Raw genomic sequence first — 27,451 nt, forward strand, 5'->3', positions numbered from 1 at the left:
GACGAAGTTCGATTCATTTCACTTTGTTAATCCTCGACAACTCAAAAACAAGAAAAAAGGAAACAATAGTTAACTCGAAGCTACGCATATCGCCACTTGACATCTACAACTCGAATTTATATAAATTGACGTACACGGCTCGAAACACAATTTCTAACAGTTCAGACAACAATCGATTTTAATTTGTCTCCATTTTCTGTACATTGCACTGTTTCATATGCTACATTTCGTTTCATTGGGTCATCTCTCTGCTTTGATCACAACTGATACCGACATCGGTTTGAAAAATTGTAACAAATAAACACGATGCACAATTAGAGACTTTTATTAATAAATCTATCGATATCGTCACTCTATTTCCCCTTGAAATTTCAATTGCTCGAGCACCATCTATACGTATCGTTGCCAACTTGTGGCCCTATGATTTCTACAAAAGACTAGAAATCGTGTAACAACGTTCCATTGATTTTCCTTTGTGAGGATCGTATTCGTCGATAGCCTTTTTTTTCGCATTCTCCATTGCGTAACCGTTGATTATCCGCGCGCATTGCGTCGGAACTCGTCGAAACAGCGAGTGAACGCGAGATGAGACCGGTCTCGAGGAAAAAAGTGACACTTTCTTCGACAATTTGAGAAGCAGTCGAAGGACGATCGATCGCTGGCGATAGAGTCGTTTTTTCCGGATGCAGACGCATCCACGAAGGTTGGAGATTAGGATCTGATCCGAAGGACACGCGTGGTTTCAAAGAACACGCATTTATGCGTAGAGAAACAGTCGAGAACTATCGTAGAAACCATATTCCGAAAGTTAGAAGCGGCACGGTAGATGGGAGTGATGTTTAAAAGTAGCAAGTTTCTTCTAAAACTCTACACAAAGATCGTGCGAACCATTCCAATTTCCCTTCGATAGTGTCGCCAAAAGGAGACCTCCGATGACGCCATCGAGTGGAGGCGGGTGCGCGAGGAGCGACGGCCACGAATGAAAGCTAATGAAAGTAATTAATTAAGAAACGCGGATCCCGTTCTCTTATTGAAAGCTCGGGGTTCCGAAAGGAGTTTAATTAGGAACTCGATTCCGCTCGTTGAGAATATCGAATATAGCGCCGCCGCTTCCGCAGGAAGATCAATTGCATCAATTTAATGATTAATTTTTTGTCGCTCGAGCGAAGCCAACCGAGCCAACGGCCACGCTGCAACAGTCACGCGTGAGAGCTAATAATCGAGTTAATCGAAGAGAAAGAATAAAGCGTTTCCTGATCGCGCGCGTTCCGGAAGAGACCGGACGAAGGAAAAAGCGAGAAAATCCTTTCCAGCAACGAACCCGATCGCCGTCGCTCGATGAGAGCCTTTTTAGAAACGCCTCGAGCCACGAAACAAATAATATTCTGAAAAATAAAGGAATTCGTTGCGTTACTTCTTCGATCCTTGTTCGGAAGAATCGTCGGCGCCATTTCCTGCTCGGCTGGATCGTGGATCTCGTTCCCGCGACGATTTCCGAACGAGAGTGGCCCTAATTATGGAAGCAGGAAGCGACCGAGTCGCGAAGCCAGGAAGCGGATTTTTCCTCCACTCGAGGTTCGATTCGTCGGGACGAGCGTCTGCTCGAACATCAGCGATTTCTCTTCGTTTGTAATGACGTAGAGAAAAGTGGCGTGAAACGTACAAAGACCTTGCACGTTGATTTATTTCCCGACCGCGAGAAAAATGGCTCGGGCGATCTTTCACGGCGGTCTGATACGATCCAGAAACGTCTTCGCGTGATTTCATCGGAACGTCGTCTGACTCACACGCGATATATTCAGTTTCCCCGTCGCGTCGCGTCCCTTCGGCGGGGAGTACTCCGGACGTGCTGCCACGAGTCGGTCGGATTAAAAACGTCCTCGCTTTCTCGTTACGCGATCGGCCGGATAAAACTACCGAGTTTTCGATCTCGTTCGGATTACGTCTGAGAGATTATTATTGTATTCTTTTTAGAGCCACCTAATGTGTTTTTGTAGGTTATAATTGAGATGTTTATAGTAGCTTCTTAACCAGTCGGCTGTGGCGTTCTCTCTTTTCGCTCACCTGTGTCTGTTGTGAGAATCAAGCTACGACAGGTATAGAGACGTCAGACACAGAGTAAAAATTCTCAGAAATTCATGTCACTTATACTATTGCTACTCAAATTAATTTGCGAAACGTACTTTTAAATAACCAATGGTAACTAAATTTTACGCGTAACGAATATACTCGTCATGACACGAAATACTGCCACGTCAAACACAGCTGACTGGTTAATAGCAAATAACAAACAAACAAGAAACATCATTTTTAATACAGACAAATCCCTTCACATCAAGTAGAGTCGGTGCAATATTTCTCATCCAGGTGGACCTTCAACAAGTCAGGTTTAAAGCATTGACGTTCTGTAAGCGTTACCAGCAACCCACAAAATAGTAGCCTCTCTCGAGCATGCAACGATATAAGAACGAATCCCTACACCGGGGATAAACTATCGTTTGCAGTCCTGATTTCGGGGGATACGATCGGATCGAGAGAAGCTGTCTATATATAGCCGACAGCGCGGAGGGTGAGAGAGTGGTTTTTCCGGTGAGCAGCCCTTTCCGTTTCTCTTTTCGAAGCGCGACCTTGTCGTTTCTTTGGCCGACCTTTCGGAGCAGGGCGAGGACCAGTGGCGTAGGCAGGTCGAAGAAGGGCCCCTCGCCTGTCTCCATGGAGATGCGTGTTGACCCGAACGGTTAACCGGCTTTTCCTTCCCTGTCGTACCTTTCGGGGCTTTTTTAGCCCTCGTTCACCTTCGGGAAGGGCTCGCGCACGTGTCCCTCTCGGTTGCGAAAGTGTGTCAGCCGCGTGTGCGTGCGTGCGCGCACAATGCCAGGGGTCAGGCAGAAACGGGAGGCGTGGGTGTTTACGGTGCCGCTCGCGAGACAACCCTCGAATTTCCATCCTCGTCCCACAATCGGCTGCCATTGTCTCCTTTCGACCGTCTTCGTCAACGGAATATGTTCTCCTCCTTTCTGTTTCATCTTTTTCATTTCCAACGGGCAGGTCGGTAGGAAAAGGTTTAATCATTTCTTTGGAATTTCGGTGTCATCCCTCGTTGGACGTCTTAAATGGAAGCAATTGATTAGAAGAACACATTCGTGCACAGGCTAACTTTTTTGGGAAAGGGTTCATTCGGAATAACGAGTCGTAGTATGGAGAGTGCTGCAAAGGTACAGAGTTGGAAATTGAGGGAGTGCAAATAGGCGAGGGTGGGACTGACGATGAGGGAGTGTAGTAGAATAATGTAGAATGTAGATATGAGAAATTGAAATTAGTCCTCGAGTTATTAATTCGTAGCATGCTTAAACAAGCAAAATATTTCATGACGAGGTACACAGGGGTTGGATAAAATGATACGAACACCTCTATTTTGGACTAGCCCTCAGGGGCTGTAGCTGTGGTCGCAGCTACCGTACGGGTTTGGCGAACCCGAGGTACCCGAGCTTCTTGAAGTCCCATTGGGACTTAGCGGGAATGTCAGAGTGATATGAATATTAATTGTAAAATAGAGAAGAAGTATATAAATATGTTTGGTGTAGAATACCGGCCAAAAAACCACGGTGTTTTGCAAGTGTTGGAGCAAATATTGTAGGAAAAAAGTGAATTGCGCTTGCATAGCCTGAACACCGTTAAAAACTAAACCAAGCTGTTTTGGACCATCTGCTTCCAACTGTTGCACGCAGAGTTCTGTGATGACTCCATCGCCATTCTTGGATAATCCAGATCAAGATATTCAGGATTATACCGCGATTCACGCATAGCAGTAGAGACTCCCGTATCCGAACTAATAGCGAGAGAAAAGTGGCCGGATATTGGAATTTTCGGATAGTAGGACAACTACTTTCTTTCCCATTAAATATCACTTATTCCAGTAGTAATGAACAAAATTGAGTTTCTTTCAACATCTAAGAGTCCCATATCGTTTTAGTAGCTAAGTCGCATCAATTTTTTGTTGTAAGCACCTACGTAGAATTACATTACAAATGTTTCGATACGAGAAGGCACGTTGTGCCGATAACAGAACATATGGATAATAGAACGTCCGTATATTACGGGAATGGGGGGTACGGATACGGGAGTCTCTACCGTATTTACATTGCCAGAAAAGTTCATCAGCAATGTTGGTTTGAGGATCATCAAGATAAACTTCTACATCTTCCCTGGCGACATTCCAACATTCCACTAGAATCTAATCAAAAGTTGCACGAATCTATTCCAAGATGTCGAGGAGGGGGATCTCTTCAACTTGGGAATCGGAACACTAGTTCCATGTTCAGTGTCATCTATATCTACAGTATTTTGCGTATTCCTCCTCTTCTTCTACCTCTAGTGGCTCGTACCAAAGAAGGTCGAGGAAACTTATTTTGCTCGGAATCCAAGCGACCAGTGAAAAGCTAACGCTAGTTATACTGAGCACGGTCATTTTGACTTGGAATTGTCACGACGAAAGTCACAGAAATCGTTTACATTTGTTTACCAATAACTTATGGTGATATATGACTCGTACAAAGAAACAAGCATATATCCAAACTCATTTCTGTCCGAGTCTTTAAATAAATTCTAGTAAATCTCCATAAAGCTAGCGTTAAGGAATGTTCTAAATCAACGATTAGTTACTCCCTAAGCAAACAAGTTTCCTCGACCTTGAGCTATTTCAAGATGCATAGAAGCAGTATCAAAGGCAGTCCGACGCCATACGAACAGAACAATTTAACCTCTTCACGCCCGTAGCCGCATATGTGGACGTTTAGTTTCTTATAATTATAATTACTGTCAATAATAAAATAATTACTTGGTCGCTACAGAATCCCTCAACAAGAGGGATAACAATTTTATGGTTTGGCTGCACTGATAATGTTACATACGAAAATGAAGTTACAGAAGAAAAATCGTCCCTGAAGAGGTTAATTAATATCGCGCAGGTGTTCGGGGTATTTCGTCGACCCTCTGCACTTCGATAATGAGTAAGTCGGTAAAAATAGGGATTGTGCAAATCGTGACCTACCTTGACGCGAGTCCGGCTTTCCATGTACTCGTGAAGCACTCCTAACGGGCCGAGAGTCCTTTGCATTTTCGAGAGGACGTTCTTCCATGAGTTCCGCGTTCGTCCTCCTATCCTCGTGCCGGACACGGGCTCTGCACACCAGAAAAAGACCATGCTGACTCGAAAGTTGTTCTGCTTCGCGGGGCTATTGTCCGCCGCGCTTAAAGTTAGAGAGAGAGAGAGAGACAGGGGGTTTCGAGCGTAGACGCTGTTCCTGGGAGCTAGAAACCAACCCGTGTAATTGATTCAACACACCTGCGGCAACCAACTTTCGATAGGTAACCGACAACTTGGCTGTCCCGGAGATGGAGCGGAATTTGATTGGAATAACTTCCTTTCATCTTTTGTACGAAATTTGTATCTGGATAAGAATTTTGTCGGTGACGTATTTGTGACAACGGAAAGGCTCTAAGTATCGATCAGGGGAGGGTTGCATCCATCTCGAGTCAAGATAGTTATCACTCTAACGAGTGGACGCGTTCGGCATTATCCTGGCGGAATTTTTACAGGCTCCCGTAACGGCGTGCTAATAAGAATTTATGCGGCTCTCGCGCCTCGTCGGTTCGTCGACAAATCATCGTTCATCCTTGTACGAGAACGTGCGGAGGGAAGCGCACGCTGATAGCATCAGTACTTCTAGTTTCCTCTGACTTTTTGCTCGATTTTTGCTGGCGCGCCGGTACGAGTCATTACGCATGCGACGATAGCGGAGACGAGGCACTAAAGACACGGTCTTCATCGAGGAAATCGGGACATCGTTTGAGTAGGGCAGTTTGGGTCTGAAGATGTCGAAGATAGTTTCCATTGAGTAAAATTGGAGGATAGCATTGGGTCTCGGGGCAATTTAAACTAAATGACGTTAAGAATAGTTTCCACGTAGGAAAGTTAGAGAAAAAAACGTTGAGTCTTACAATTAGAGTAGTTTGGTCTCAAATGCCAAAATTGTTTTCGTTTGCTAACTCAATTTTCTCTTTTTGTTTTTAGGTAAGTCGTGGAAACGTAACGTACACAAATCGATGACTAGTATTGAAAGAAACCTCGCATCAAAGGTATTTATTGTAATTATTGATCATTAACCAGTGAGTATTAAGTAAACTCATAAATATGCAGTTTTTTTTCGATAATAATTCAAGGTAGAAAGAAACACCTACAGGTAACGATTAATAGAACAAATTTCCGTTGGTTGTTTGCAAATTCTTTTCCATTTTCTCCGATAAACGTGCTTCTATATCTTCTTTAATATTTTAAACAGTGTGAAATTTATTGCGACGAATCGTAAATGTACATTATTGGAAAGTGCTTGAAAGAATTTACACATAACCATGAATAACTCCGCTTATGTACATGAGTATTTTTCGTACATTGAAAAGAATTTTACGATCGGTTTTCGTGTAAGATAAACGAAAACGCTTAGATTTAACATATTTTTTAATTGTAAAAACAGATACATATTTTACTATACAATAACAGCAAGTGGTATAATCTTGCTAACAGTCCATAAATAAAATGTCAAATACCCAGAAAAAATTGCGGTTAAATAGTCAGGCTTAGAACAGAAAACGATAAAAAAAGTGTTTAAAAAGCTTATGTACATTTATCGATAACTCCGCTTATGCATGAGTGTTTTTTACCTTATAAACAATCTTCAACGATCGGTTTTCAAAAAAGGTAAACGACACCATATTACTAATTTTCCGATTTAAATTACGTTGTCTTCTTTATATTAAATTTGTACACTATCAAAATAATACACGAAATAGCACAGGTACCTTCATAAAATCGGAGGTGCTGTCAAATTAACAAGACCGGGATAAGCTTGAATCGATATGTAAATTTAAAAATTAAAAATTTATGAGAAATAACGTGCAATAACGAAGAGAATTTTAAATGATTTCTAATTAAGAACGTCTGTCCCGACTACCTGCGTTTTCTCTTCAAATTAAAATCATTGGAACCTCTACTGGGATCCGTTGCGATGATGTAGTAGGAAAAGGATTTGGGTTGACTAGCGAGAGGGATGGGGGTCTCGTGGAGGTGGGTTCGGCACTGTCGCGGTGCGGAAAGAGGAACGGCGCAGAAGTTACGTAAAGGCTGGCCGTTGTACACGCTCCGAGCATTGCACACGAGTGCACTTATTTCGCTGGTGTGCGCGCGGGCCACGCGAGCGCCACTTACAAGCGGTGCTTTATACGTACTCGTTTGCACCAGTCGGTAGGGGCACGACCAGAGATGGGCACAATTTTATTTTAATAACAATTGACGAACGGAAACTCTGCGCGATTTATTCAACATTTCGAGCCCCTGACGTGCTTTTAAACAGGAGTTTTGTTTTTTTATTTTAATGTCAGTTTGGTTAGTGGGTTAAGATACAAAAGAACTGTTCACGCGCGTTTAGCACTATGTAAAGTAAATATTTATTCAATTAAAGATATATATTAATGAACCCCGATTATTGCCGCGATCGTACGCATGGAACACATAAGGAACAATAAAACAATCGACATCGGCCGATGTCGCTGCCACGATCCAAGCCGCTGTCCATATATTTCCTAACATTTAAAAAAAAAAGCTTCGAGGAATAATTTTAAGCACAGTTCTTAACATTAGAGGATATCGATTACGATGGATACTTATCATACACGTTACTATATCAAAATAACAACCGCTCAATGATGAATTGCTTGGAAGTTATATATTTAATGGAAAAAAAATTGAATTCAAAACGAATAGTAGGTTAAATATACGTATACCAAAGAGCCTGTATCATTTGAATCATCTGCAATAAAACAGTAAAGAGCAAGCATCGATGTAAACTTGGAAGGAGTGGTTGATAATGGTCATAAAATGCAAGCTGGAGATTCTACGCTATTTAACCACTCCCATTTTCTGAATATTTTGAATAATAGAACAACGTTTTCCTGGTTGTTCCTTGCTTATTTATTCTTACACGTGTACACTCACGCATAAGATAAATAAATTAGAAAATAAGTCATCAAAGGACAATTACTATATTCAGTGTCGATAATCACTTATAAGCACTTATGGACAGAGATTGACCTATCGATAGTGTTTTATAGATTCGTTTTAAAACAGTGACGTAGGCATCTCGATGACGCGTACATGCATCATCCGAACCTAAGTAAGAGTTCCGTATGACGCCCGCGTGGGTTACTCGACGCCAGTGCGTTAACTTTCGAGCCTAAATAAATAAATTCGCCCATCCGCGTGCACGGTCGAGCGGTCGATCGACGCTCGTCGCGCTCGCGAGATTCGACGCTGCCAATTGGCTTTCTCCGATAACTTTCATCCACCTTAAGGTACATTCGACCGCTCCCCCGCCGCCCGCGCGCTCTACTCGCTTCTTTTCCACCTTTCTTTATTCCTTTCCGCGTGCAACGCGAGCAGGCTCGCGCGAGCACGCCACTTTCACTATCGTCGCGATCCAATTCCGCTCTCCGCGAGGCGACTAGCCTCGGCTACTTAACTCGAACCGCCGATACGAGGAGAGCATCGAGAGAGCGTTCTCTCTCTGTCGACGTGCTAGCGCGGGCATTTTTCGCCGTCGAGGCGCGCGTTCGCGTCGCTCAGGCGCGATTTCTAAAAATAAAAAAAATAAAATGTCGAGAGAAGCCACCGAACGAGAACCTCTAAGCGCCTAAGCCGAGGCGCGCTCGGTTCGATAAAAATACGTCACCCGGCAAGGCGCGAAACTCGATGGATTTTCGAAGGGTACGACCGTGTACCGTAGCTTCCCTCTCTAACGGCCGCGGAGAAATTAGAAATTGCCTCGTTTACGGTGCACGCGCGCCTAATCGCGGCGACGCGAGCCCCCCCCCCCCCTCTGTCTAGGAAACTCGGTGTCTGTCCGGTCACTGGAAAATGGATTATTTATCTTATGTAAAGTCGAGAGAATCCAAGCGTGCTTGTATCATTTGCTTGAGCTACAATACAGAAGTTTTATCAAGCGTAGTAAGTGGAGTATCAACCCATGCGGAAGCACAACAAATGTTACCTGCATATGGGAAAAAATTGTTAAAAAGCGAAACATGTATTTCAGGCCGCAACGACTAGTGTTTCGAAGAGAATGTGATTTGTAAACATATTTTAAGTACGAGCTACTTTTATTATCGAAAAAATGATACAAGTAAAGTCTATTCTTTTATTCGCTAGTAATCTGTAACGACAATACAAGTGAGCAGTTAGAAAGGACATCGTTTGAATTCAGTATAGTTATGAAGCTTGATTTTGTTATTAATTTGGTCATTTTTCCAAAGAGATCTAAACAGGTTGCAATAAAGATTCGGTTTCTAAATTCCAACGACTCTCTAACCGATAAACAAAAATGGTTTGAAAGGCATACAAAAATTGACGAATTCTCCGTTGAAACCTTCACGATTACTCAATTAACTAGTCGTATCTCACACGTGGCCTACTTCATTCAAGGTGCAATCAATTTCGCTATAGTCTGCCATAAATTAGAGTCCGTTCTATCAGGGTAGTTTCCATTTAGCAACATTCTTTTGCAACTGCATTCTTTTGTAACGAATTATAATCACGTTCAGAGTACAGGTTATGGTCAGCTAAGAGTCACCGATATGCATCGTATCAGTCCTGTCGCTATCGATAACGACGGTCTGCATCGGAGTATAAAACCACGCCTAGACTTTCTCGAATCTGAACTCCTTTCGTTGTCCTTGGCCCAGTCCATCCCCTGATATCGCCCACGCAAGGAAAGCATCCTTCACATTTGCGTGGAAATAAATTTCCAACCTGTTCAAAAAGTTTCAGGTCGGTCTCATTTACGGAAAACAGTCGAATGTTATGTCATTTGCTTTATCATTTATAGTTTTTATTATTTTTATTTATTTCTAGAATGTTCTAAAACTGTGTCGTAAGCAATAGGGATTACCTTCAAGATTCGTGTTTGTTTTAACTTGTTCTGAAATTTTTGAACAGGATATTTCGTTGGCGTTCAAATTACCAGCTTTTAAAATTCCACAAATGTCTACAATTTTTGCTAGAATGGCTAAGATTTAAAAAATGCGTAAAATGGTAATAGAGTTTGCCCGAGAGGTGGAGATGTTGAGGATGATCGCATCCCTGGCGAGAAGGCGATCGAGCCGAACGATCTCGAACACGCTCCCTTGAGAAAGGCGACGGAGAAAGAGAAGAAGAGAGGCGGGAGACACAAACACGCCCGTCCACCTCCAACGTGGCCGTCATTTTTTCCGCCTTTCCACCCGGCGTGTACATTTTTCCGATCTTCGGTTATGTACCGCCGGCGTAGACGAGATAACGCGCCGCTTCGAGAGCGTTCACGTGCGCGAACCGCGGAGGGAAACCGTTAGAATCGCAACCACGGAGGGAAACCTCCCCCTCTCCCCTCTCTCCCCCCCCCCCTCGTATTATACTCTTCTCGGACCATCGTCCCCGCGAAAATCTTTTTCCCGGGGCAAACCACTATCCATCCTCATTCATCAGTCATGGTTCTGCGATTTTGATCGATTTTCAAAACATATGCAACAAGAGAGATTTCAGTCGATTACAGATTTACTCCCTTCTAGTACAGGAAACTATTGAAAATTCTAAATATAGTATTCAGATCGTCAAGATGTTTTCCTTTTTTATGAATCGATTTAAATATTTTATTTAGTTTGCTTGATAAGTATCCCTACATTTCAAGATCAGTTTGAGAGATCATGTTTTATCAATGTAGAAGACTTACCACTAGGAGAACGTTACATGTGAATTGATAAAGCATTCATTTAAGAATGTATGTTTCATCGATTTGTGGAATATTTATTAAGAAGGACTTCACATTACCGACGAAAACCCGAAGTAACGTGGTTGGAAACTGTACAGTGAGCGATAATAAATGCTGAATAACCAGTGCCATGATTTGTACAAATTTCAAAAAAACCTGATGTAACAGGGTCAGTGTCGATGAACGACCGTTGTCCTGTAAGGGTGCCAAGGAAAAGAGTAGTAAAACCACCCTGTACCTCGCGAGCCTTTCTCGACTCTTCCAAAACGGGGTGAGTGCGAGATCGAGATCCCCCCGGTCGAATTCCAGCTTCCGGGGGGCGCGGAAACCGGGCGAGCACGGCCGAAAGCCAGGTCGCGATCTTCGCGAGAACAATCGCGATGGAAGCTGGCCGACGTCGAGCCCGGCAATTATCGTATCCCCTATATACATATCGGGCCACTGGGAGTCTCCGGTGGTTCGGTCGGTCGCGTCCGTGCAACGTATCTCACGTGTTCACCTGCAAAAATGTTTACCGTGCGTGCGAAGGAGCACTTGGTCCCGAGGAGGAGAGGATCCTGTGCAGGTGGGTACGACGGCCCCTGGAGAATGTTTGCACGCGGGGCAGGTGGGGCGACACGAGGTACCCCCTCGCCCTGTGCCGAGGGAACGAAATGTCGAGGAAAGAAGAGAGAAAGAGAGCGGGAGAGAGTGGGAAGCACTCGGAGAGGGAGGAGAGCGGTCGAAGACGAGCAAACGGAACGAGAGAGATACCGAGTGGCGAGAACGAGAACGAGAACGAGAACGATAGTGGAAGCGGAGGAAGAGCTGCGAACTCTCGGACAGAGAGGTGGGGCGAGGGGTAGGAGTATATAGGAGGAGTAGGCCTGGTTGTACCAGCGGATGATCCCCAGGTTGAGTCGCGCTGGGTTCAACGTCCTGGCGGACAGCGCACCCGAGAGCCGAGGCAGGCAGGCAGTCGAGCAGCCACCACCAGACCTCTCTACACGTACCCGAGGCACACCTACAAGAGCACGCGAGCTCCAACACTCGCGCACGCGACGCGTACCTATGCGCAGCACGTGCGCGCGAACGCGCATCCCACACAATCGCGGGTTTTTTCGTTTGTGTGCGGAGGGCGGCGACGGTGTGCGCCACGGGAACACGCGTTCGTACACGCGACCCGCGGTTAGGTGTGCGGCCACGTACACACGGCCACGAAGAAACGCTGGCTGAGCTGTCTTGTTCACTCGCGAGTTTGCTTTACGCGAACTATCCCGTAGGTACTGTTACTTTTGCGACCAGGCCCTTTCGATCCCTTCTCGCCTGCCCCTCTCTGCCCTCGTGGCTTTCGCTTTGTTTTCTTCCTAGCGTAGCGGACTAGCTGCAGGATACCAGAGACCGGCTGCATTTTATGCGAATAACAGATATTAATTTATTTGTCTCTCGGTGGTTCGCTTACCAAAAGCCAGTTTCGCGTGTTTAATGGTAGAGAGGAGATTTGAATTGGGTTTAGGGGAAGAAATATCGTGTACGATAGCAGTTGTTTATGACGGGTCGAGCTATTCTATTAGTGGTTATGCAGGGTACAGGTTTCTTCTACTTGAATTGAAAGCGAAGAAAGTTGAGAGGAGACTTTTATCTTTTCAACTATTGAAATTATGTTCGGCAGCCAATGGCAGGATTAGTCTTGATCGATTAGAAAAATTGTTCGTCTATGTTACACGCAGCTAAAGTGTTTCCGCTAGAGGATCAATGATGTTGGTTAATATTCTATAGGAATAGAAAAAACATCTACGTTTGTTAATAATAACTAAAAACCACTAAAACGAGAACAGAACGTGTTGCAAACGGAAAGAAAGGATAGTCCCGGGTCAAGGAGATGTGTTACCAGTAAGTAGAATATGGCGGCTGACTATAAAGTCTGACCCATTACCTATTAAGGGAGAAGGTATTCTTTCTCCCCCTACAGAATGCAGTGGGTGACACCGCGTATAACGAATACAAACGATGTATAGCAATTCGCCCCTTCGATTGAACATCCATTTCGATGAGTCTCTGATCATTCTATGGTAACATTTCTTATACATTCTAATTATTATAGAACGGGATCTTCATGCAATCACAAACAACACTCGAGTCTTGTGCTGACACCCCCACGTAGTCGCTTCAAGAAAATTTTCCAAAAAGGACTCGACCAAAGGACCTTGCAAATTTCAAAGATAAATATATTCAACCGTGAAAAATATAAATATTACAAAAATATACATTACTCTTTAAAAAACAAATACTTGAAAATAAAATTCACTTTCACTTTAAGTGACTAAAATTTTGTCCATTTCCGGGGAACACTCGTGGCGTAGAGCTGTGAAGAATTTCAAAGGGTTCCGCGGCGTTTTCGTGGTTTCCCGATTACAGAGGGTTCCCCTCGTCTCCTTCGCCGTGGGAAATCGCGGTCGAGCGCGCGAACGACCCGTAGGAAAGTCCTCTGAAAGAGGCTCGGTGAGATTCCAGAAGAAAGGAGAAATCACTTTTACCCCAGTAGCGGCGGCGGCGAGCCAACGCGCACCAGCCAGGGAAAAAGTAGATCGGCGTCGTTGGAGTCGGAATCGTGTTCCCGATGACGCTGCCGCGATCTTGATATGCAACTGGGAAGCCGACGCATTCCTCTCCGCGCTTCCGCGGAAAGAATCAGCCGCAATGTTACTATTATTATTATTATCATCGATAAGATGCACGTTTCTCGGTTCTCGAGCTATTCGCGAACCGACATTGTTCACGAATATTCTCGTGGTGGAGCGGGTCCTATCTCTGGGTCATATTCGACCTAGAAGTATTCTTCTTACAAAATTAATCGATCAGAGTTCACGTGTAATCTACGTATCGCTACTACATAGAGCGAAGAACCGCAACTTTGGTAATTATATTTTTAATCGAGAGAATTTTCTTCTCTCGTGGCAGGCGTGACCCAGCGACAATAATTTTGCCGCGGCTCTCGGGTGAAGGTCATCGATTTGGTTTGAGCGAAAGGGATGCTTGGAGCAAAGAAAATGCGTGGTCCGATCGAAGTGGAACAGACGCGTTGCGATTCGAAGAGGGTGAGAAACGCGCTACCGTTTCGGTGTACTCGATAGTCATCTGTTACGTTGGGATAGGTTAGGGGGACGGTACGTGCACACGACGAACGGTCGAGGAATTGGATCGTCCAGTCTACCGGGTGTCGGGAGAACAACGTCAAGCGTGCCAGTGAATACTCGTGAATGTTACAAGGTAGACATTTAAATTGAAGCACACAAATTGGATACAACAAGATTTCGTAGGTTGTAGATACTCTATTTTAAAAGGTGGAAGCAGACATTTTTCTTGATTAACAAAAGAACTGTCCAAGTTCACATGTTCTCCACTCTATATATTAGGAATACTTAGGCCGATAAACTTGCACTTTGGTCGTGTATTTTTGCACCAAGAAAGCTTTTTCTTTACAGTCAAATATGACCCAACGATAGGAACGATTTTTTTTCGAATTAATTCATCGTTTAATTGATTTACTGGAACCCTTTTCTTCGTAAACGGTTCCATCTCACTTTCCGTACAATCCTTGATAGTTTTGGAGTAACCACTCTATTCTATCCAAAGGAATGTGTTCACATATCATTCTTCGAAACGTAACTATCATGTAAAAACAAACTTTAGCGTATTTAGAAATTGGAGTAATTAGAGTAGCCGAAGGGTAGGCGTGAACGAATAATGGCGAACCAAGCGGAAATTGAAAAGGAAAGCGAGTTAGACAGGGGGAAAAGACTGGACCGAGGACGACGAGGAAATATTGCGCGAGAATCGACGGGAAAAGATCGGCGGAACGACGACTATTCCGTTACTCGGGGCGAACGACTCGCCATCGTGTCGCTGTCCAGCTGCTTTGCATCGCGTTCGGTGCAGAGTTTGGCCAGTGTTTTATTGGAATAATAAACGATAAACAGAAACAGTTATTCGGACAAGCTTTTATTCGTTGCTGAATAAGGGAATGGTACGTTTGTTGATTAGGGGAACAACATCGATTGCTTTATCAACACACATCGACGTTTTAACCAACTATTCGCGGATTCGAATCGAGAGGTAGCAACTTGGTTTCGATTAGCATAGATGGCAATATTTATTCAAATTTTTATTCGAGTGGATACCGTGCCCACCTTTGAGACGATGATTCGTACTATGGCTGGTTCCTCGAAGGGAGTTTGAAGAGACGCCCAGGAGTGGTCACGACCCAGGAAGATCGGTTCTTTGAGGTCATTTCTCGAACGTCGTTGAACGTTTCAGGGAGAACGTCGTTAACGGGAGAACGACGCGCAACGTATTGCGCTAGGTCGCGGAAAAATCGTTGGGAGTCCGCGAGCGCGTTTCACAGCCTCGAGAGAGAGCTTTCTCTTCGTTCCATGGCGAACTCGAAGAACGATGGTTCATTCGGAGCATCATTGATACTAAATAATCATAGATACTGAGATACGAATACGTTCCTTATAAATAGCGTTAAACGTGAATCGTCGATGAAATTTTGTAGGACAAAAGGTACGCGTCACCAAACTTTTGACGCGCGCTGTACCCCATGGTTACCGATTATTGAGTAATCATAATCACGTATTACATTTTGTTCAACGCTGGACGCCGAACGGCGAGGCTGAGGAGCCTCGAGTTGAGTCGAGGTCGACGTCCGGACGCAACAAGTGCTGCTGCGACTCTCGCTGCGCCCGCGATCCTCTTCCCGATATCTCGCCGCTGAGACTTTCAACAATGCCGGCTTTTTCGCGATAAAAGCGCGCGCGCCGCGTCTCAACCCTTTCGCTAAGCCAGCGTTGACCGAAAACGGCCCATGCGCTGCAAACGTCAAACGTCCTCGTGTTTCGGTCTCACATCGACATGTGCTCTACGAAATAAGCAGCGATAGGGTAAAGAAAAGTGAATCTCGTTTGTATCGATTGGCATGCGCCGCGATATTCGAAGGGAAAGTTGCAATTTTTGTAATGTACTGCTCAAAGTATTCGATAACGGTGAACAAATATTTATGTCGAGTATCGATCTTTCAACAACACGCAATTGGGTCTCATTTCGGATGATTGAGAAAAATCGATTCAATTTAAAACAATTTGCAGATTCGTGTTTCGATTAGAGAATTCAGAGGGTATTTATCATCGTCATCTTCATCGTTACATCAACCCACCCACCCATCCTTCGTTTCGCTCCTCTTCGACGTATGATAGATCTCGATGGGATCGAGTCGTTCGTTTCAACACGTTCGTGACGGTCCCTGTTGTCTACTATGGCGAATATTCGGTCGAGGTATTCCCATGCTCCTCGTTGGGTGTACATATAGTACCCGTGCGTTCATTTTTGCCGAGCAAAGTGGACGATCGCGGCGTAGATATGAAATTGCACACGTCGACCGTGTTTTTCTAATTCGAATCGCAGCGTGCCGCGGTGAGATCTCAACGGGGGGCCTCGGCGAGACCGGAAGCCGAAGGACCTCGTCGAGGTTGCGCGCCGGTGCGATGCACCGTGCAAAATTTTCGGTCTAGAAGACGGTCAGTCCGCCACGGAGCCTCGGGTTGAGTCCGAGGTCGACGCCCGGGCGCAACAAGTGCTGCATTACGTACGTATACGCGAGCTACACCCCACCCCACTCACCCATACACGAGACCACGGCCAGCCCCTCTCCACCCCCTTTCGACGAACCCCTCCTCCAGCTCTCTTTCCCTCCCTCGCTCTCTTCTTTTCCCCCTCTTGCTCTCTCCACTGCAGCTTTCCACACGATGTCGCGCGAGAGAGCATCGCCGCTACGCGCACGAGAGCTCTACGCGCCACGGAGAGAGAGGTGAGAGAGCTACGAGAAAGAACGAGAGAGACTATGAGTGCACCGCGGCGAGTGGCACCAGAGAACACGCGCGCCCATGCCTCCTCTCTCCTCTCCTCTCCTCTCCTCTCCTCTCCTCTTCGCGCGCACACCAGCGTCGCCTGTAAATATAAAACTGCACTGGGTCAGGGATCCGTGATTTATCGGCTGCCTGGTGTAATTGGCTGCCGGCCAATAGATACATACCCCCGGGGTATCCGGTGGAACACGAAGGGAACCAAGCACTAGCCTCTGTCTCTGCCGAACGTGTGCGACCGCCAAACCCCCTCCCGATCCTTTTTTTCACCTTCTTTCAACTCTTTGGGGTTAGCTGGGTTAATAACTGTCACACCTCTCGTTCAACTGCGATACTTTATTTGTAGCTTCGCTTTCGGTTGACAGTGCTACGCGTTGAATGAGTGAAAAGGAAAAAGGACCTTGCTGGCATCGAAAGTTTTTTATTGGATATTTTTCTGTGGGTCTTAAGGGACCCAAAATTACTTACACGAAGACGATAAGAAACTTTACGAAACGGAAACGTTAACTTCAGAACACGATCATTAGTAAAACTCTCACGATTAGTCATCGTTGTCTTCTATGTATTGACAAAGTAATCATCCAAGAAATCAACAGGTTCGATAAATTGGTGTTGATCATACTTGGGAAACGAATAAATTGATGTTACGTGGGTGTACCAATTGACAATCGGCTCATTTTATAATAATAATAATGTTGAAAAATACCGTGTACATTCTGGAGTAATCAACAATGTTTAATGTTTTATTGCGTAATGTCATAGTGTCCGTATGTATCAGCGTCGAACGCTCCTCGTTCTTCTCATTCGCCGCTCAGTGACCTAGAGTCTAACGTTTGTTATCGTAAGATAACATTGGTTTTCCTCGCTGAGAAGTATCTATTTATAAGATAACTTACGATACGTTTCCAATGCAGCGACGGTAAATAAAGAAACATTCTTTTTGTATGGTGATGCTTCTCTATATGGTGTGCGTATGTAAAGTTGGTGAACATGTCGGTTGTTGTTTCCATGTAACAACAATCCACGATGAATCGACCTACCTGATTTCTTGAATGATTCTTTTACTTTCGGGTTGCTTAAGACCTATTAAAACGTATCCAGTGAAAAACTTTCGTTACTAGTCGAAATTATTCTCACCGAATCCGAGCCAAAGTGTTTATTTTCAATTTCGAGGTAGAACGATGGAACACGTCACTGGGAGTCCTCGAGTTCTGTGCAATTTGTAGACGCACAACCGTGTCCTAGCTTATGTCATACATATTCAACCTATTACGTGTGCATTTGTTTGCATATTAAATAAGGTTCTTCTCTCTTTCAATTTTTCTACACATAAGGGAGTACACGTTGCTCTTTTCACCTTTGATTAGCTTTCCAAGTATAAAATTGTATAACGAAAACCCTCCCACAAAGATAAATAGTTGTATCTAATCCCTCTGTAAAAAAACATCAACTTTGAACAAACTTATCCTCAATTTACATCTAGATTAGATAGTTGCCTAACTCTGTGCACGTCCCTGGGCGCCGGGATGCCGAAATCTTTACGAGAGCGTCCAGCAGGCGCTCTGTAAACGTCGTGCACCACTTTCACTGAAAATTAAGTCGATCTCGCTTGGCACCGTGTCAGAATCACGGTTAAGAACCAACGCGGGCTTTGGTCAAGTTTCGATAGAGACCAGAACGAACCACGGGACACCCAAAGCATCGCGGGGACTAAACGATACTAGACTATCCAATTCTGAATGTTTACAGACACCGCATATATTGAAAAACTTTAATATCGTGCAGTATGGAGTCATGTTTTACCTGATTGTAACTTTTTTTAGACCAGTGCATTGATATGTATAAATTCAAACTGATATGTGCACTATATGATTATTTATCTTTTTCTCCAATTAATGAGGCATACTTTTAAACTGAATTGGTTTTTTCTTTGGTTATTTCCTATGCTAAAGTTGATAAATTCGGTATAAATTGCTACTGTGGATCTGTTGTAAAATAATACAACTTTGAACGAATTAATTTCGGCATTTTCATGAGAAAATATATACTAGTCGCGATGGATGTCGTGCTTTTCTCGAATAATTGTTCGTAACAGCGTCAACCTCACCGATTTCAACGAGCAGAAAATAATTGTCTTTCGCTGGTAGTTTTCAAGGTATAATCATGAGAAACCTTGAGTTATAGGACGAATTCACACCTTAACAGGCGTGAGGTTGTGACTCACGCGAGCATCGGGTTGCTTCTTGCTAGGAACGCTTCAATTAGAAGCACGAAGAGGAAAGTAATAGGTAATTACGCTTCATTTCGAACTTGGAAGTGTTTATTCGTCGTTATTCCATTGTAAACAGAACCAGACCGATCGAACCATATAAATACTTGAATAGTAAAATATACAACGATAATGTACAAAATTATCATAACGGATAAACAATTAATTAGAAATAATCGCGAACAAGGTCATATTTTTATCTAGTTATTCTTTGTTATTCAAGTGTCAATAACTGGTAAAAGTGGTGACAGAATTAGGGTAACCCATGTCGATAATGGAACATTAGTTTCATTTATCGGTACCATCTAATTTGAAATTTCAGACTGAGATTTCATTATTTATTCAATTTCTGACTTACACTGTAATAGAATTACAAAGAAAAACAAACTTTAATTCTGATCGGTTTATTTCTCATGCGATCTTTTAAAGATTCCTGTGGTGCGTCCTAACGTTACTTCCTTTAAATTTTTCTGATTGGCTTATCCAGCGCAGATTCAGGCCGTCAGATTTGATAGATTTGTCAGCGAATCGAGGCGCGGAGACGACTAATATTGGGGAATAGTTTCGTATCGGATAACCCTGTACGGATTCGTAGCTCGAAGGCTTCCGCGATTGCGAAACATTTCGGTAGACCTTCTGTCGTCGCGGATTCCACGTTGTTTGCACAACGCGTCGCGGCACCCGAGGGAAGGTCTCGTCGAATACTCGGCGACATTAGATATCATCCGCGGCGCAGGCACGCGATAAAAGGAAACACAACGGTGGTGAAGAAGGAAACAATGAGACACCGCGCTGGCTTCCACGAGTTGACGCGCTTTCGCGGAGGTCAAATTCCACGCGACTACGCGCGCCGAGCAAGGCGTACCGACGACCTTCGTGGTATTTGTCCGATCGTAAATAAAGTGTGCCAATATCTAGGGATATAGAGTCCAGAACGTCTTACAATGTTTTACATCGGCTATCTCGCCGACAACAACGCGCAATTTTCAGCATTTTCCATCGCTTCGCTCCAGAGCTAGGTAAAACGCGGAACAAACATGTTTTCAAAAACTGCGTCAAGCAGGGATTATGCATTTTACGTAAAATATTTTAAGGAACAATTGAAATATCATATGTTCATTTTGTACTTGTGGAGAGTGACGATAAGTTGAGGGAAGAAGTAATATTTCATGAGGTTTCCATAGAAGTTTCGCCTAAAACTGTATCATTCCAGCAAGTAGCAAACAAGCTTTGTTCAAATGTAGTTTGTACTGAGCGAGACATTGCTAAATAGATTTGTCATTCGCGAAAACATAGTGCTCCTCCAACTCGGATGACCAAATATCTCATTTTCGAAGTACCAAGACACTTTTGTCGTCCCAGGATAGGAAACGGCCGATAAATCGAATCTAATTTTGGAAGGAGGTCGATGCGCGCGAGGTTGGGAACCCCTGGCCTACAACTTTACGAAAACTCTGCTAGCATCAATGAGTCGCTTCAAGAGCGAGAGGTCGATATTTTTGTCGCCCCGGAGGGACGTCGCACTTTTTTTTTTTTTCCTAACGTCAAAGAGCCCCATCGTAGTCCGCGAGAAACTCCCCCTCATTCTACTTCCGGGTCCGTAGACCGCTCGTTGTCAACTAACCGTAAGCGTATTGAAATTTGATACCACGTGCGAGTTATCATGAATGAAACTGCGACCTCCCGAACCGGGGGAAGGTTTCACGGGGTCGCCATCTCTCGTCGAGCGCGCAAAGATCGCACGAACCGCGTCGGTGTATAACCTCACTTTTCGCTACAACGAGAAACAGAGATCGTGGTTCGTTAACATCATTGATAAGCGCGATCGAGTCTTACCTTGACCAGGTAAACTCCGTTGCTTCGAAGACTCTCCTTGCTTGACATTGGTCAACTTATTTTTTGTCTGAAATAACGAAACAAACAAGGAACAGAGAATCTCAGTCAATAGGAAAACAGGCGCGCACGGTGTTCGCAGTGTACCCACTTTCATTTGATCGGACAAACCCGACATCACCGCTTCAAACTTCGAGACATTGTCGTAAACCGGTGTCTTTAACGAGAGCTGTGTTTTCGACGAGTACAACGCTTTCATCGGATCGAATTTGTCACTTTTTACATCCACGCTCTCCTCGGACGTCGTGCTGCTCTCGTCGTCTGCCATGATGAAACTATCTGTTGCTACTTCCGGCGCGGGATTTAAACTTGTTCGGAGTCGATTGACGAACGGCGATCGAGGTTTAAAAAAAAAAAAAAAATTCGTGTACGTTCAAGGGAAATACTTCTATAATGTATATATTCTAGAATTAAAGGATTAGGAACATGTTCTGTCGTTTTTCATTCCACGCAATGCGTTGCTCCTGATCGCTGTCGAGCAACGAGCGATATTTGAATAGGTAAGAGACCAGAGGATGTTAACCTCTACCGAGCGATAGAAACTTTCTTTCGCGGCTGAGAATTACGTAAAGACTGCGGCGCGTAGAAGCTGCATAGAAATGCAACGCCGTCGAGAGAGAGAGAGAGGTTACGCGCACAGGAAGTGAAACAACCTACGAGCCAGAAAGAAAGTTTTCACTCGGGTGTTTTCACTTTCATGGAAATGCCAGCCTATTACCCGCCGCTCCGTTACACGCTATACTTGAGCGAATCAACATGTACGAGGGTTGGGATCGGTTGCTTTGCATCGACGAACGAAATGATCGCAGAAATGACGTGATCCATCGTAATTAATAAACGAAATCGGTACATTTCTCGGTATCGATAGACAATGATGGGACGGTCGCGCGATTTGCAGCCGTTCACGGAACTGACACGTAAGGGACCGCGCAAGCGCGTTCCGTGGAACGGGAGAAAGTAATTTTTTACCACTAACTGCTCAATGAAAATCGTCTATGGCTCGGCAACCTGGCCAAAGATAATTTTATGTCGAAGTATGCGGATTTAACTACTTTTAAATCTTATACGCCGACAAAAACAAATATATGTATTATGTACAATTCTTTTGAATAAACGCGATCATTTGAAGGAAATTTCAGGAATGAAAGTATAGCCGCAAGTATAGGGCATGGAGACCCAAGTTACACAATTTCGTCAAAGGCTGCATTATTAAAGTTTCAACATATAATGAAAAATCGATATACTTAAAAAAGCAGATTATTGTTTGCGTGCACTAAAAGTTTATTCTACAGCAAACGAAATGTATTTGTTTCAGAGGAACTGGAGTAACGCGTAGAATCCACGAGAGAGAAAGTGTCTGCTGAGCAGAACAAGAAGGAGGCGAAAAGTGGGGACGTTTGGGAGGTGATTTTGGATGTTAGAAAGCGCGGGGGTGGCTAGAGAGGCCCCACCGCAGGGTACGGGTCCCGATGCCGGTCCCCGTATCGCAAACCCTCACGCTGACCTCCACCCTCGTGCCCAAGGAGGAGTCAAACATGCCCTTCATAGACGACGAGCTACTTTGGTGCCCTGACAATGACGGCAAAATGGTCGACTTGACGCAGTGTCTTCAGGTGGGTACGCCATTTTTGTCCGAGTAAAATTTTGAAAAATCCTCGACATCTCTGACGTAAGGGCAAGTTTGTGCATCGCCTTATGCATTTTTGGAGTATAGCTGGAAGCAAGGCATCTCGACATGCTCGATATTTTAAATATAATTAAGAACTTCTTTTCTAATTCATGGAGAAAGGAATGTCAGTTGTTAACTTTACCTTTGCGTGTTATCAGGAAAGCAGCACAGGGCAGTCGGTAGAATTTTCCCCGATGGAATTGAATGCCCTGGTCGGGACGCCAGCCGCGCCAAACATGCCGACGGAAGAGGGCGAAGGAATGGCCGGTGTCACTGGGGAGGAACCCTTTGACACGCTTGACACGTTCTTAAGAGAACTGCAAGCGGATTTGGTCGAAGCCAGTCAGCCCACGTCGACAACAACTTCCGTAACCTCCTCCTGCAGACGGCAAAGGTACAACATCGCGGCCGCCAATCCTTTGTTAGCAGGTGAGTATCGTAATCGAGCAAGGACTAAAATTATTTACGAAAGTCATCGTGTGTCCCTTTTCTTTCGCGACAGAAAAATTAGCAGCCCCTTCGTCGCAAGCCTCGCCAACCTCCATCCCCTATGCAACGAGGGCGGAAATCAAGACGGAAAGTATTCAGCCTGAAATGAGCAAAGGTACGATTCACGAGTTTATCTTTATACACACGTTTCGAAAGAGATCGTGTTTTCCGCGGGTAGATCACTCATCGTATCGAGTGAAGGTAAATTCTGCGATCTGTATTACCAACGGTACTCGTTACCAGAGGTTTCCTCTCTTACCTACAGTGGTATTGTCACCTGTAGATAGTAACAAGACCTGCCTTGCCGACAAAAATGTCGATACAACAGTGTCCTGCACGAAACGGTGTATCCAACGTTGGTAAAAAGGGGAGGTGCATATATCGTGGGTTCCAACTCGAACTCGAACTACTCCCGGTATTCGAGCAATGCCGATTCGCTACTCCGAAAGGGAAACCGGCCAAGGCCTCGCGAATCGCGACCAGACATCCGCGTTAGCAATAATTGCGCCTGCGTTCTTGTGTCGACGCAACAAAAAAAAACAGCATGCGCGCTCGCGCGCGTATGCAGTGTTCATGCACGGGCTACGCGTACGTGTAAGCGGTGGCCCAATTCTTACAATTTACAGCCGTGTCGTAACAGCACACTACTCGGGTACGCGATTTCGCGATTGCTTCGGGTTCGCCTCGAGATCCCAACAACGTACAACGACCGTCGCGAGGAACAACTTATATCTGCACGACCTTACCGGATGGCAAACACCGTGCTACACCGCTACCTCGCTTAATGTTCGAATTTCGGGACCGTCGATTATCAATATGCAAAGCATGGGTAGAGAATTTTTTTCGTGGAACTCGTCGAGCTCGAAGAGAACAATGAGTGAGCCGAAATTGGTCGAAATTACGTCGACGGCGACTCGCGTTATAGAAGTATAATCAATGGTGGGGAAATGTTATCAATATCCGAGGCATGACTGTGCGTACAACGAAAACCAAACCGAATTAGATCGAGTTTGGACTCATTTGCATCGAGAAAACATCGCCAATCTATTCGTAATATTTTCGTGAAGGTGTAGCGAAAGTGTTTATATTAAACGTTACTGTACGTGCACCGTGGGTACAGCATTCAATGACAGTGTTGGGCCGAATGTAGTACACAATTACGATTATCGATTAATCAGCCATCGTGATTAATTTATCTTCGTATTTTTATTTAACATCTTTGCTGCACAAAGCTCGAGAGGCCGTAAATCTGAGATAAGCATTCATTAAAGATAATAGCGTCTGTGAAGAGGTTAGACGATGCTTCTGAACGTAACCTTAATCGCTAATGAATAATCGGACTTAGCTCTGAAAGATTCCAGATTGATTTATGATCGTTAATGACAAACGATAGTTAAGAAAGCAACGATAGCCCAACACTGGTGTTGTATGACACGAAACGTACCTGCTGAACGTGACGATGCTCGACGTCCTCGGTTCGATACGGCAACACACATGTGTCACGCATGTGGCTTGCATGCGTATCGTCTGTATCGAGACACCGCTTAAGTGGTAACGACCTTTTGTAGGCCGCGTGAGACGCCTAGCCTTTAACCCGAGCATTTAAAACGATGAAAAGGGGCGGCTGGGTCTTTCTGTCTGTCAATGCTCAACGATAACAAAGAGAAATTGTCGGCCTATCGCGGAGAAGGAAAGGACAAACGTCTTTAGGAAGTTGATTCGTCAACTACGGTGACGCGACGAATAACGAGAATATGTAATAACGACGATAGGCCATGCAAGCATACTCACGCAGACGCAATTAGGCATTTTAACTAGGAAGGGGATGGCTAAATCCTTTGAATAGAATGGAGATTTTCTTTACTCATTTCCAACAATTACCATTAAACCTACCACGATTGCTCAAACCTTTTTCAAACTTGTATCATTTTGTGAAAAATGTCGACACTCACTGTGAATGTTAGATTTAGCGTTAATAACTTGGACTTAAACTCTCCGAAGCAATTTTTCACACATTCTTGGTTTTCGCCTTACTTTGACCCCTAGAATCATCCTCCGAGTGGGTGTTCGGTATTAGAAAGATATTCAAATATTGTTGGTGGTTCGTGCCACTTCTTCGTAGCCCCGTTAGACAGCGGGGATAACAATTCCCTGTGCGTGATTTTCGTTACAAGTTTCAACGGTTCGCGGTAAGCTCGACGACACCGTCCACGACCGCAGCCTGGGCTGCGACGGCCAATTACGTGCCGTTAGAACGCGAATCGGAATGGGTGCCCGCCGTTGTTCTTTTCACATTTTTAGAAAGCGGTTGGAAAGTGAGAAACCGAACTTTCTAGCAAAACTATTATAAATACAGATCAGACTGCTCTTCCAGCGAAATTATCGACCAAAAATATGCCGTTTGGTGGCTGGAATATTTACGACCCAGTTGCCGGCGATAACGATTGCACGCTCGGCGGCTCGTTTCCGCTTTGCTCGTTGACGCAGAAGACCTCCGTCGCGTCTATCGCGTCCATCGATCCATCTTTCCCGCGGAAACGTCCACGAAACGTTCCTTGCCATCGAGCTTTTTCTTTAGGGATTAGTTTTGCGATCTGACTTCGATGAACCAGTATAACACCATAATATTGAACGAATAGTAACCTTCGCGAATGCGTGTTTCATAAAATGGTAATGCCTCGACATAGCCACGGTGATTTGGTTCGTTTGTACAACAAGTAGAAGACGATAGCAATTTCATTGCAAGAATCGAACCCCTTTATTTTGATCTCAACTTCATTTGTGGAGCCACATTGAAAAATATTTTTTTTAAATTATTCAGAGTACTAGTCGTCACATATCAAGACTAACAATCAAGGGTAGTGTACTTTACCTAAAAGTGCATTTTAATTGAATCATTTTGCGTAAAAAAGAATAAAAGTCGAGCAAAAAATATTTAACAATTTCGTGAAAATACATCGAGAACCGTAAATCGAGTGAAAGTAAATTCTGGGGAAAAAGTGGAACCAAATTCTGCGTTCTCGCTCGTGCACCCATTGGAGCTGCTTAGTCGCAGAAGAGAAAAGAAGTGGCGCATACTCTCGCGTGCACTTCTGCTCGGTCTGTCGGTCCCGACTGTCTCGTCTCTTCGACACGCATCACTTTCGCCGTGTGCATCCTGCGTAACCGGCAAAAAGTGGATTTTTACGTCGAATCGCGTCGTTACCCCCCGCGCTCGCGATGTATCGACTAGCAGAGCAAAATTGGAGGATTTCCCACGTTTCTCGCACGAAACGAAATACTTGCTACGAAACCTAACGCAAAGAAGTAGACACAGGAAGACGTTTAAATCTCGGGAAGCAAACTTTTTTGTTTGTAGGTATTTTTCAAATATAATTATCCGTTCGATATCAACTACTTTTTGTTTCTATCGAAGTATTTAATTGTACAATCCAGAGTCTGGTTTTCATTCCAAGAGTATCGTGCGAAAAGTTGATCTTTCGTTCGTTACTCGAAATTTGTGACTCGAGCGACGCGGTAGCGAGAAAGGGGACGCTCGCGGTGTTCTTTACCCCCTGTTGCATCCAGCTGCACGACTCCGTTGCACTTGTCGCTACCCTCGTTCCCTTGACCCTCTCCAAACACATAAATTCTCCTCTCCCTCTCTGTCGCCGTCTCTGTTCTCCCCTCCGTCTGTTTCCGTCTCTCGAGGCTCGGGTTAGGGCCCCACGGAAATAGATTCGAGACCCGGCGTCGACTCTCTTCCACTCTCTCCTCCCCTCCTGAGCGTCGCGGCTCCGCTGATGCTCTCGCTTCAGGAAAAACAGGTGCAGCGAATCGATACACGACCGCGTGTATCGTCCATTTATGCAACCCTCTCGACTTCACCCTTCGATCATCGACCAGGGATGGCCTGATGTTATCACGCGAGCATACAAATTTTAATTGTACGAGAAAATGTCATTTTGATCCAAAAGAGGTTGCTCCATATATAAAGAAAATATTTGTAATATATTACTGAAATGTTTATGGAATTTCAATGCATTGTATGGGTTGAGAGTGTATGGACAAAAATTGTGAATACGGTGTACCAAGTTTTTGAAGTACAGAATGAAAACTCGACAAATTTCAAATTTCTTGAATTCCAATTTAAGGCTTAAAAGTGGGACTGAAAAATGTATGCAGATACCATGTATGGCAGGGATATTTTTCTCGGTCGTGAGTCACGTATACGCTTTCCCAGTTACCGTTTAAGCTCCATTTAACCCTTTCGCTGCGCGGAGGCATCGCAAAGCCTTCACAATAGCCGCGAAAGTCGTTTCGTTGCACGGTTGCTTCATCGATACGATCCAAAACAGATGCCCCAGATCTTTTTTTTTTTTTTTTAAATTTTTACACG

General features: G+C 44.5%; 2 protein-coding genes across 5 annotated transcripts in view; one reads left to right on the forward strand and one right to left on the reverse strand.

Annotated features, from left to right (window-relative positions):
- LOC128881648 (U7 snRNA-associated Sm-like protein LSm11) overlaps positions 1 to 21,721 on the reverse strand; it is a 41,866-nt gene extending 20,145 nt beyond the window's left edge. The window contains exons 1-3 of one of the 2 annotated variants that reach the window (XM_054132923.1): positions 21,007 to 21,721; positions 20,859 to 20,925; positions 5,051 to 5,181 (exon numbers count right to left, since the gene is read on the reverse strand). In XM_054132923.1, coding sequence (XP_053988898.1) covers positions 5,051 to 5,181; positions 20,859 to 20,925; positions 21,007 to 21,183 — 375 coding nt within the window. In that variant the 5' untranslated portion in view covers positions 21,184 to 21,721. The remainder of the gene's footprint in view (positions 1 to 5,050; positions 5,182 to 20,858; positions 20,926 to 21,006) is intronic. The other variant, XM_054132924.1, reaches the window with a different exon arrangement.
- Positions 1 to 27,451, forward strand: part of LOC128881643 (ecdysone-induced protein 74EF) — a 208,507-nt gene that overhangs the window by 51,336 nt on the left and 129,720 nt on the right. For all 3 annotated transcript variants that reach the window (XM_054132910.1, XM_054132909.1, XM_054132911.1), the window contains exons 2-4: positions 22,231 to 22,528; positions 22,743 to 23,013; positions 23,087 to 23,188. In XM_054132910.1, coding sequence (XP_053988885.1) covers positions 22,385 to 22,528; positions 22,743 to 23,013; positions 23,087 to 23,188 — 517 coding nt within the window. In that variant the 5' untranslated portion in view covers positions 22,231 to 22,384. The remainder of the gene's footprint in view (positions 1 to 22,230; positions 22,529 to 22,742; positions 23,014 to 23,086; positions 23,189 to 27,451) is intronic.

This window comes from Hylaeus volcanicus, chromosome 8 (genome assembly GCF_026283585.1).
Source record: "Hylaeus volcanicus isolate JK05 chromosome 8, UHH_iyHylVolc1.0_haploid, whole genome shotgun sequence".
Taxonomy (NCBI): Eukaryota; Metazoa; Arthropoda; class Insecta; order Hymenoptera; family Colletidae; genus Hylaeus; species Hylaeus volcanicus.